This window comes from Miniopterus natalensis, chromosome 6 (assembly GCF_054644295.1).
Source record: "Miniopterus natalensis isolate mMinNat1 chromosome 6, mMinNat1.hap1, whole genome shotgun sequence".
NCBI lineage: Eukaryota > Metazoa > Chordata > Mammalia > Chiroptera > Miniopteridae > Miniopterus > Miniopterus natalensis.
Window position 1 is genome coordinate 51,985,969 of NC_142086.1, and position 12,414 is coordinate 51,998,382.

General features: G+C 39.6%; 1 protein-coding gene across 1 annotated transcript in view; it reads left to right on the forward strand.

Annotated features, from left to right (window-relative positions):
- Positions 1–12,414, forward strand: part of P3H2 (prolyl 3-hydroxylase 2) — a 142,210-nt gene that overhangs the window by 119,045 nt on the left and 10,751 nt on the right. Inside the window, exons 7-13 of the mRNA XM_016200057.2 lie at positions 515–555; positions 2,220–2,314; positions 8,640–8,767; positions 9,319–9,414; positions 9,916–10,066; positions 11,108–11,225; positions 12,171–12,246. Of these exons, the coding sequence (XP_016055543.2) occupies positions 515–555; positions 2,220–2,314; positions 8,640–8,767; positions 9,319–9,414; positions 9,916–10,066; positions 11,108–11,225; positions 12,171–12,246 (705 nt within the window). The remainder of the gene's footprint in view (positions 1–514; positions 556–2,219; positions 2,315–8,639; positions 8,768–9,318; positions 9,415–9,915; positions 10,067–11,107; positions 11,226–12,170; positions 12,247–12,414) is intronic.

Genomic DNA, 12,414 nt, shown 5'->3' on the forward strand with positions numbered 1-12,414 from the left:
CATCACTGTTGAGTCAATTTGTATTCCTTTGATGACCAGCGAAAACAAACCTTTCACGTATTATTATTATTTTCCTCTAATTTGAATTGTGTGGACATACTTTTTGTTCACTGTTGGTTATTTTATGTGTTCTTTATATAATTTACATGTCATATATTTTAAAAAAGCACTGTTTTGTTTATTTTATTCATAAAACATGAGGGAATTAGACTGAATTATTTTTCAAATGTCTTCCTGACACCAAATTCTAAATCACTTTCTTGGACAAAAGAATGGATGTCCAGGATAATTCCATGCTATTTTAAAAAATTCTGTGCATTATTTTGTCTTTTTCAAAATTGTATGAGCCTTAGCTTTCCTTTTTATTACTTTTTAAAATAAAAATATAATTCATCTTTACATAATATGAAAGTTTCATAACATTTTAGGTCTTTCGAGTATTTTAAGGGTATTCTGTTTCTGTAAGTGATGTTTTAGTGACAAAAGTCCTGAATTGTTTTTTACTTTAAAACAGAATTATTGGATTCGATATGGAGGACGACAGGATGAGAATCGGTGAGTTCTCCATTCAGGACACCAACTGTTTATTTAATTTTTTTCAAAGGTATAAAATTTCTTTTTTTAAAAAAATGTTTTAATTATGATTGCCAGATGGAATAGGGTTTGGGGGAACAGATGAAAAATGGGGAGGGATTAAGATGTACAAATTGCAGTTATAAAAACAGTCATGGGGATGTAAATACAGCATAGGAATATAGCCAGTAATATTGTAATAACTGTGTATGGTGTCAGATAGGTACTAGACTTACCAGGGGGATAACTTTGTAAGTTATATAAATGTCTAATCACTATGTTGTACACCTAAAACTAATATACTGTTGTTTGTCAACTGTTTAATTTTAATTGAAAGAAATACTTAGAGTCATACCTATTATAAGAAACTTAGCTCTATGAATAGGCAAAAAGATATAATTAAAAGAGTTCCAAACTGGGAATTAGGAGCTCTGCATCCAGGTCCCAGCTGTTCTTGTCACTTCTGTGAAACCTTTATTTTCCTCTCTGGGTCTCATGTTTTTCTTCAAATTAAGGAATTAAATCAGGTGGTCTCTGGGAACTAAACATTATGTAATTCTAAAGCAGAGAAAATTTGATTTTAAAAAATTTATTACTATAATAAAGCTCAGAAAGCTAAAATACTAGGTGTCACTAACTCAATTAGAAATGAAGATAACATTTTTTTAATGGCTAGAAGTCAAAAGTCAATTTACAGGTTATGAGCAGTCCAAAGTACCATAGAATGTTGGGGTTCCATGTCTGAGATCGATCACATGGACTAGCCTGTTCATTTTTAAATTCTAAAGCTGAGGGACTGACAAGGCAAAGGACTCTTTTAGAGTCCCCCACCACAACGGACCAGCACATCCAGATCTTCCTAGTCAGAATCTTGTGGCCTTTAGCTAGACTTCAAGGACTCCACTTTGGGGCGGCCAAGAATTATTGCAAGAGATCCGAGAATGTGTATGCACATTTGAATGTGTTCAATCTGTGTGTACTGAAAGAACATCATGCTATCATTTGTGTGTTTGCGGAGTTTGACACTTTTGTGTCTTCTTCAAGTACTTGAGAACCACTATACTAGGATATGATTTATTCCAGTTCAATCACTATTCAGCAATGAGCAGTCTCTGCTCAACACATGTAATGTGACACTCTGAACATTATACAGATGCACATGATAAATTTTTCCTGTTCTGTTGTGATTCAAAGTCTAAAATTAAGGGGGTTAAGTTATGGATACAAATAACTGTAATAAAGTTGCTAAGGAGATTTAGAGAAGTGAAATAGAGCACATTCATTGAAGAAATACGAAAGAAGTCATGGGCCCTGGCCAGGTAGCCCAGTTTTGGAGCTTCATCCCGATACACCAAGGTTGTGGGGCACGTACAGGAGGCAACCAATGAATGCATAATAAAAAAGTGTAACAGATCAATATTTCTCTCTTTCTCTCCTTCTTCTTCTCTCTCCCTAAAATCAATATATTTAAAAAAAAAGAACTTCATAGAAGCAATGACGTTTAATTTGACCTTGAAAGATAGGTAGACTTCTGTACAATGAGAATATAAAATGTGCAGTCATAGACTACCTGGCTAAGGTATCCTTTGCCTTTGAACATCTTTATTCAGTAGGAAATTGCTATTTCAACTTTTTTGAATGAATAGGGTCCCTTCAGGAGTGAATGTGGAGGAGGCAGAAGTTCATGGATTGTCAGCAGGGAAAAAATCATCACCCAAGATAGACCGAGACCTAAGAGAGGGTAAGTATCTGTGCACTCTTACTCTGAGAAGGAAGGTGACGATAAGGTGGGACTTTCCCAGTTCTTATTCAGATCAAGGCAGAACCCTCCTCCTCTGGAAAATAAAGGACTAAGCTACTAAATTCATGAAATTATGAAAGCAAGGCTTAAAAACAAGAATGTCCCAGATTTGTATATTATTTACCTTTGGTTCTCAGCACAAGGACTTCTGTCTCCCACAAGAATCCTGTGAGCCATGCAGGGACTGTATGACCATTGCCATTCTCAGCTGAGTACCTCAGGCTTAGAGAGGTCACATGGCTCACTTATGTCACAGAGTGAGTGAGTACTGCTAGATAGTATGGGATAGACTGTGTGTCAAAAGAACTTAAAGGAGATTGCATGGGATATTAGATTAGTTAATCTAAGATGCTCAGGGCACACATATCTGATCAGGGCTATGAGAGAGAAGTAGAATTTAGGTTGAATTGACAGAGATGTAGAGGGAGCCATTGTAGTAGATAAAACAAATGGAACAAAGGCACAGAGATGGAGAGAGCAGACCTTCATATGCCTACTTAAGTAAGAGTAAAATTAGTGGAGACAGGTGGAGAGTTGCCAAAAGAAGTTTTTAAATAAATCCAAACATTGTTATAAAATAAATTATTAGCAGTGGTAGTAATTATTGCAGAAGTAATCCTTAACAATTATCATTTCTATGTTTGATAATTTTTCAAGCAAATTTATGCACAGTGTGTTTATTTTATTTAAAATTTTTTTTACATTCACTATTATTTTGTATTAGTTTCAGGTGTACAGCATAGTGGTTAGACAATCACACACAGTGCAATACACACAATTCCTTTTATTACTGGCAGCATCTCACATGAGAAAAGTATCCCCACTTCACAGACAAGAAAAACGAGGCTCACAGACATTTAGTGACTTGCCCAAAGTCTCACAGCTCATAGTAGGTTGAGCAGGCATTTAAACCCAGGCTTTTGAATGCAGACCCGTTTTCTCTTCTTCCTCCTGATGGTGGAACAGAGAAGTATCTGGATAGTCAAACTGTATCCCATTGATTAAATAATTGCAAGATAAGATTTTCAAAAACCTGCATTGAAAAGAAGTATAGTACTTTCCCAGACAAGAAGTTTGTCAGCACATTCTCGCTGATTTGAAAACTACTGGCTCTCTACAGCTCATATTTCCCAGCCCTTTCCTTTCTTAGCTTCCAAGTCAGTTTGCGGCAGTAAACAGGATAATATGCTCATCTAATCTGACCTAGACCTTAATTTGTAGCCACAAAGCCCAAGCTGTTTCACAAATGCTTCATGGTCAGCCAGAGTTCATGCTGCTTTTTAAGCCAAGAAATCACCCAGGAAGTACATGACAATAAGCCAGAACTTTGCTGTAAAGGTTTGGGAAACTCCAGGACAGTTGCCAAATTTCAAAGCATTATTTTTCAGGCTACGAAGGAATCTGATGTCCAGCAACTGATGAGGAAGGTTAATGGGAGGTTGAACAGAAGGTTGAACAGAAGACTACACAGGACAGAGAAAGATCGCTATTGGCTGGTTTACCAAATTCTGTCATTTCTGCTTAATTGATTTAGTCGAATTAGGCCAATGGAGCGTAGGATGTTCCCTGGGAATCCACTGGAAAGCTTCCTGTACAGTCACTAGAGACCTAAATAGTGTCTAAATTAAGAACAGTGGTAGACAGAGACAAAGTGTCCAACCAGAAAACACTTTCCTGTCTTAGTTTGGCTGAAAGCAGTGTCAGGGGGACAAGAAAGGATGAGAGCTTCACAGAGTAGAATGTATTTCAGCTTTACTCATTTTCCATAAAGAGATTGTCATCTATTCTGGTTACCTAACAGTAGTTAGTCATATTCATATTGGACGGCTTCCAAGTATTAAGAAGGGAGTGACCCAGGGTGACTCTAGTCCATGGAACATACATGTCAGCTTCCAAAAAACATCTCTCACTTATCTATTCTCCTTTCAGCCATCCGTTTCCTAAGGCCCTACTCGATAATAACCCCAGAGTCAGTGGGGGTATCGTAAAAATAACTCTGCACTTGGAATCAGGAGGCCAGGTTTCCTAGACTGCCTCAGTCTGATGTGCTCTAAAGTGATAGATAAGTTGAGGTTCAGCCTCCCAGGGCCCAATGCCCCTCATCTGTACAACAGGGGTAGCAACTGTTGGAGAGGATGAGTGTGAAGTCTTTTGCAGTCTTTAAAGGGTTGTGCTCTTATAAGGGCTTGTTAGTCAGCACACCCCTGTCATGACTTCATGACGTTGCGATATTTACGGCAAGATGTTTCTTCTTGCTCTGAGCGCAGACAATGAGCGTAAGGAGTGTTTTCCTAGATGATCCCTCCTGATTGCAGCTGCAGAGCCCGAGCCAGGCACATACTTTGTGAATGAGAGAATTAAGTTGTTTAAATCTCCTTGGGCTGTGGTTAAGAGTTGGCTAAAGCCATCAAATCAGGCCCCAGGAACCACAACTTACTGGGCTACATTTTTATTTTTATTTTAATGTTTTCCTCTGTCTGGTGTGCTACTAGTCATTTGTAGACTGGTCAGCTTGCATTTTTGAATGGCAGGATTTTTTTTTTTCCCCTTCTTTTGGTTAGTGAGTGGGTAGTTAGTTGTTTGGTTAAATGTATGTGTGGGGGCCTCTGTATAAAATTCCATGGTGGTAACATTGTCAGCTACATGAAAGGCAGGTTTCTAATACAGATTCTGCCCGAACCTGTGAGGGTTTAGGTATTTCAGACTCCCATTTGCATTCTGCTTCTTCACTTTACCCATGTATGTTACTTATGGCATGGTTGGGGGAATTGTCAGCATCTCAGTAGCTCTTATTTATTTATTTATTTATTTATTTATTTATCCTACCCGAGGATATGTTTTTATTGATTTGTTGAGAGAGAGGAAGAGAGAGAGAGAGGGAAACATCAGTGTGAGAGAGAAACATCTATTGGTTGTCTCCTGTTTTACCAGAGATCGAACCCACAACCTAGGTATGTGTCCTGACTGGGAATCGAACCCACAACCTTTTGGTGTACAGAACGATGCTCCAACCAACTGAGCCACCCAGCCAGAGCTCAGGATCTCTCTTTTAAATATACTCCACTATGCTTATTAAGATGACTCAGTCAGAACTTAACACAATATACCAGGCATGTATTACTAATTCAATAAGAATTATAATAACAATAGTAAATACTTATACAGAGCTTAAGAATGGTAAGCATTTTTCTAAATGTTTTAGTTTTAGTAACTTTTAAAGTTATATTTTTAAAATAAGTTAATTGTATTTGAAGTAATACACTCTCAATACAGAAAACAAAAACATGGCAAAGTACAAACCAACCTAGTCCACTAAACTCTGGACCTGTCTTCCATTTCTAATTGAGTTTTACATTAGAAAATGTTTTTCAGTGAACCTATGAGTACCTTGTCTTTCTTGTTGAAGGAAAATCTCATTTTATATTTCTAAATAGGAGTGGAATATGCAGCTGAACTTTCCAAATATTTGAGAAGCAGCCTCAATGTGGCTATGTATCTTAATCAACTGTTTTATTTTAAGAAGTTCCATGATGGGGGAAAAAGTCTACTTTTGTTGTTTTTTTATTGCTATGAAAAGTATTAGCACAAATGTAGCAGTTTACAATAACATACATTTACTATTTTCCAGTTCCTCTGGGTCAGGAGTCTGGGGATAACTTAGCTGGAGTCTATTGCCTCAAGGTCTGTTACAAGGCTGGCTTCTCTTCTAAGGCTTGAATGAGCAGATTTCTTCCAAGTTCAGATGACAGAATTTGTTTTTTAAAGGCTTATTCAATTGTGGGCCTCAGTTCCTAGTTTGTTGTTGGCTAGAGGATGCCCTCAATTTTTTGCTATGTGAGCCTGTCCAATACAGCCACTTGCTGCATCACATTGTAAGCTGAGAAGGCAATAGACTGAGTCTACTATCAAGATAGAAGTTGTAGTCATATGTAATGCAATCACAGAAGAGACATCCCGTCACCTTTTCCATATTCTATTGGTTAGAAGCAAGATCCAAGCCCTGCCACACTTGAGGGAAGCAAATTACACAGACCTATGAATACCAGGAGGCAGTGATCATTAGGGTCCATCTTAGAATCTCTCTTCCGTAGGAAAGAAGGAAGAATGGGAGGAAGGAGGTGCGGAAGAAGAAAGGATATTGTGCTCAATTAAGGGTGAAAGCTACTACATATTGTATTGATACTTAGGATATTCATAATACCTGTTCTAAGACATCCTCTTAAATTTGGTTTAACCCAATATTCCCAAACACATTTAATCAAAAATCTCTTTTTTCTCACCAAAAATTTTCTTGTAGAAAAAAGTTTGAGGAAATACTGAACCAAAGAAATATTTTTTTCCTATTCATCCAAAAGATTTAGTACTGAGACTGGGAGCTTGTGGGTATATTCCTGAAATCCAGGAAATTCTGTATTTATAAATTTTGTTGGCAATTTAAAAATACTAAGAGGGAGAAGTAGTGGGTTATCTGAATAAGCACCTAGTAGCCAAGTACTGCCATGAGATTTCACACCTCGGTGGGTATGGGTGCAGTTACCATCACATTGGTAGCAGTTAATAATATTCAATGGTTGAATACTAACAAGAAATAAAGTAGTACAAATTTATAAATAATGTATTGGGACCAGATAAAGGCCTAAATTCATAATGGTACACACTAAGATTTTGTAGTAGTTTCAATAGAGAAAAGTTGTGGTAGAATAAATGAGTCATTACACAGCAAAAGTACTAGAGGAACATTGGCTCAAAGATCAGTTAGGAGAATATTCATGTGGAATGTAGCTTTTTTAGTTTACACAAAATAACATTGACTATTTTATTAATATTACTTATTTTAATTTAGTTGGTTTATGGTCTTGCTTTTATTTAATCTTGTAAATTGGTTTTTGGTATTATAGTTATATGAAATCTTAAAGATAAATACCATATTCATAATTTTGTAATTGCAAATGTGAAAGTAAAACTACGGTACAAATAATTCATCAACACCACAGTTCCTTAGGGAACTTTTGTTTTAACAGATAACCATACATTACTCAAGACTGAGAAACATTGCCCCATTATTTTAATATTTTATTAATTGTAGGCGATAGTGATTCTTTTATCCTAACTAGACTAATAAGCACTTAGTGCTGCTCTCTAATATGACTAATCTATTTTAAATCAAAGAGTAGACATCAATTTCATTGTCTCCTCTTCCTTCAACTGGCGTGTTTTAGATCAGCATGTTCGTGACCATTCCTTGACTGTGGGGAGGAAGGGAGGAGCTGTGCCCTCCTCTCCTCTCCCTCCGGGTGAGCTGTTGTTATTGATGGGCACATACCTGGTCCCTTAGGAGTACTGCAAAGAGTAGAAAAACACTATTTTTGTTTTCTGTTCACTTTTCTGGTTCAAGATGGTTATACTCAGTTAAATCTGAAGATTTCCTCACCATCACAGGTTTTGTCTTTTAGTTCTACTTTCTTTGAAGAAAAGACCTTGTCAGATCTAGATTTTGTAGTTTTCATCACGTAAAATGTGACCCAAATGAATCATTCTCCGAACGGCCTGTATGGGGCTAATTTCGTAAGGTTGTGGACTCTATCAAGGGAGAGAGCAAGTGCCTGCAGGAAACCATCTTGTGCAAAGACAATGATATAAAGATAGGCCCAGAGAACGGGGTAGAATAAATATTCCAAAAGCAAGACCATATAGAGTCAGGTACTGGTAGAGAGACTAGGAAGGTGTCCGGGGACTTGGGTGTGACTGTCCTGATGGTGCATTTACTACCTGCATTTCCTGGTGAAGGCATTGCTTTACATACCCATGAAACGGAGATGTTTGTGTCATGCCTGGGGACACAGACATGTCATTGAGCCATTGCACATGATGTTATAGGAACCAAGCAAGGGCTGTGGAGCAGGGTGGGTCCAGTTGTTGAGAGAATTCTAGAAAGTCTTCCCAGAGGAGAATCCTGTGTGACGCCCAGTCTGCTTTGCAAGATCATCACTAGGAACCAAATGAAAAGCTAGTTTATCAAACCCAAGACATTATGCAAATGCAATATATTGTCATGACATATTGGAAACCTGGTAGTCAGACAGCTGCCTTTTTCCTGAATCCATGTTGTGTTTAACAAATTCCAGATTTGTCATTTGTCCTAGCAGTCCTAAATATTCATGAGGAAACTGATTCCTGAGCTGTACACTGCAAGCTGGTGGGTGTTCTGGGGTTCCCCCCTCAGGGACAGAGGTAACAGAGAAGACAATATGCTCTGTTCCTTCAGGTGGCCCTCTGCTTTATGAGAACGTCACGTTCGTCTACAACTCGGAGCAGCTGAACGGGACTCAGAGGGTCCTTCTGGATAACGTCCTGTCGGAGGAACAGTGCCGGGAGCTGCACAGCGTGGCCAGTGTGAGGCCCGAGAGGGTGGGACCTGACTGTGCTGGCCCAGGGTGCGAGCCTGGAAGTGCTTTGGTTCTGGTCTCACTTGGAGCCAGAGAACCAGGTCTGCGATGTCACTCTCTTTAGGAGAAGGACATTGACTGTGAGGCACTTTCATAGTCTCTGGGTTGAGATGACTTTAGTTTTGTCCAGATCAGGATATAGCTAGTGGATCTGGATTAGTTAGTGACCTAATTCCTAGGACAGCAAGTGCCCTGTCTACCATATAAAGTCACTGAGAAAAATCTCTTTATTTTAATCAATAATAACCAACATATTAATCACTTATATTCTACCTATTTCTACAAAAAGTGGTGGTATTTCCTAATAAAAATATAGTGTAAAGGTTAAATAAATATATCCGTTTTAATTGAAAGAATTAATGATACCAGGATCCTGAAACAAAACAGAATGATTCTGAGTATTGACTTTGGTTCTTACCTTTCTGGCAGTCAAGGCAGAAAAGGAGAGCTGGTTAATTTGTAATTATCATTAAGAAAACACCTTTATTGTACTTCCAGGGAATCATGATTGTTGGCGACGGATACAGAGGAAAAACTTCACCCCATACACCCAATGAAAAGTTTGAAGGCGCAACTGTCCTGAAAGCACTCAAAGTAAAGTCTTAACTTGTTTTGGGTTTGGGTTCCTAAGTGTCAATCCAGGACCTTCTGTGAATGGCAGACGCAGGAAAGAGAAGAGCTTAGAAAATAGTTTTATCAGGACTCGTTGGAGGGAGCAAGTGGGAAATGGCACCTGCATTGTTTTTAACCCTTCCTTCATTTCTCCCTTCAGTCACGGATTTATCAAGGAGCTCATGGTCCAATGGTGAAAACAGGCCCAAACAAATAATTATTCTGTATTGCGGGAAGCGGTGTTGGAGAGGAATGAGCAGAGTGTTGTGAGAGCAGACAGAGACTAGCTTTTAGTGTTCTCTCTGTGATTAGAAGCCTTGTTTCAATGGCTCATTTTCCCACCCAGATCTACAAGCATGTAGTGGTGTCCCCACCCGCCAGCGCAGAGGTGACCACTGTGCCCTGGCTCACTGAACCCTGGCGTCTGTTTTTCTCAAGTCCTCCAGGCAACCCCCAGTACCTGATGTTCTCCTTTCTCCTCAGTTCGGTTACGAAGGCCGAGTCCCACTGAAGAGTGCCCGTCTGTTCTATGACATCAGCGAGAAGGCCCGGAAGATTGTAGAATCCTATTTCATGCTCAACTCAACCCTGTATTTTTCCTACACACACATGGTCTGCCGAACAGCCCTGTCTGGTGAGATTTCACAGCCTGAACCTGTTCCTCCCCCCACAGGGAGATGGGGAAGAAAACTGTGCTGAACGAAGCTCTATGACTTGTTAGACGAAAGGTTTAGACACGTCTTAAATTTCCAAAACAAAAGAAACTTACCAACTCTCGTCTTCCCTTCCCTCTTTCTCTCCTTTTTCGTCCCCTAAAGTATCAGCTGACCTTCACTCTGCCTGTTTTCTCTTTCAAATCAACTGCTCCTCCTTTTTTTTTTTTTAAATATATCTTTATTGATTTCAGAGAGAGGAAAGGAGAGGGAGAGAGAGAGAGATAGAAAACATCAACGATGAGAGTCATTGCTCAAGCCCGCAACCCGGGCATGTGCCCTGACCGGGAATCGAACCCCGATCGCCTGGATCCTAGGTCGACGCTCAACCGCTGAGCCCCGCCTGGCCGGGCTCCTCCTTTCTTAAGTTGCACAGAAAAATGCTTCTTTGCTCTAGATTTTACTTTTCAGGCAGCTAGGAACCTGGAAATCACGGTCTCCTGTTGCATGGAGTGTAGTGTAGAAGATGAAGGGCTTGTTGAAGTGAATGTTCTTAAAAAGCCCGAGCCCCCTCCCTCCCTGCTGTCGTCGTTCCTTCTCTGGATCCTCTCTTCTGCACCCTCCCGAGTAGGAAGGGACGGATAACGTCCCAGGGCGAGACTTTTACACTTGGGGAGGTTCAGCGGAACCAAAGCCTCTGTGTTTACACTGGCGTTTCATCTCCTGTGACCGCTCCGCAGGAAGTGCACCCATGCAATGCATGGCCTGCCCGTGTCTGTTTAGGTCAGAGAACTCCTGTAGCCAAGCGGCAGGTGTGACCTGCTCGCAGCTTTACATCAAGTTCCTCTCGAAGGGGGCCAGAGCCCCCTGACTGCTCGCCCAGTGTTCTCTCATCTGTTCTCAGCCTTCGGTCTCCTCACATGCCCAGAGGCACCAGCAGGGGAGCGGGCAGTCTGGTGGTCGGCTTTGCTGTCGGAGGTTCCTGCCCCCCTTCCATCCGTCCTTGTTCCCTTTCCTGGCAGGTCAGCAGGACAGAAGAAATGACCTCAGTCATCCCATCCACGCTGACAACTGCCTGTTGGATCCGGAGGCCAATGAATGCTGGAAGGAGCCTCCTGCTTACACGTTCCGGGACTATAGGTACAGCCAGCACCTGCTTCAAAGCCAAGCTTTTGCCCAACGGTTGTCAAAAATCCATGGAAACTAGAAAGCTGGTCTTTTTTTGCTTATCATGACATTCATCTCTGCAAAGCAGAGATCTCAAATAATCTCAGATTATCTCAAAAGATCTCAAATAATCTTTCGAAACAACTGTCACAACTGAAAGGGACGTCGTCATCTTATAGTTTTACCTTAAAAATCCATGCATGGTTTTTTGTATCCTAGTCCACAAAATGTCCATTTTGTTTTAATATAAAAATAAAGTTTATATATATTTTTATGATCCCTTAACATTCACTGAAATATATCCTTTATGCATTGGGATCTTATCGCATCACTTATCTATGTCTGCATTTTATAAACAAGAAACTGGAAACTCAGGAGGGAAAAAATGTTCTTTCTTATTGAAAGATATTTTAGTGTGAAAAAAGAAGAGTCAGGAGTTGTAGTCACCATGTAGATAATACTGTGTTAATTATTATTCTGTGCTCTATAGAGAAACATTTATTGAGCGCCCCCTATCTGCGAAGCGAGGCTACATCCCTTGGAGCTCTCCAGCTGGTTAGGGGAAAAAATACATTCTGTAGAGTTATTCGTATGACAGGGAAGAAGAGAGTTGTAAGTAGTGTGGGCAGGTTCAAAGGGCTAAATTAAATCGAGTTAGGTTCTCTTTGAAGAAAGTGAAATGTGATATGAGCTTTAAACTATAATCAAAAATTTAAAGTAAGTGGAATAAATACTTCAAGGGTATGATCCAAACTACATCTGATCTTACTCTTGAGGGTTAGGAGTGTCAATTATTTCAATGTCTAGTTCAAAGGAAACATACGAATCAAGCTGGTCAGTTCACCAGTCTTCAGTATTTCTGGGGTAATGGTGTTGTAAGCATATCATAGTACAAATGACTTCTCTTTCTTCATATAGTGCTCTCCTGTACATGAATGATGACTTTGAAGGAGGAGAATTCATATTCACTGAAATGGATGCCAAGACTGTGACTGTAAGTAAACATATTCTTGCAAATTTATTTAGTATTTTTTTATCTCAGTCTTGCCATTTTCTAAGGACTCAGACTGTTGGATTTCAAACATTTCTGAGCTCTAGAATTCAAGAGGTGCAAAGAGGCCCAGTCTATTTATACATCGTAAAATGTTAAAAATGGAACCGT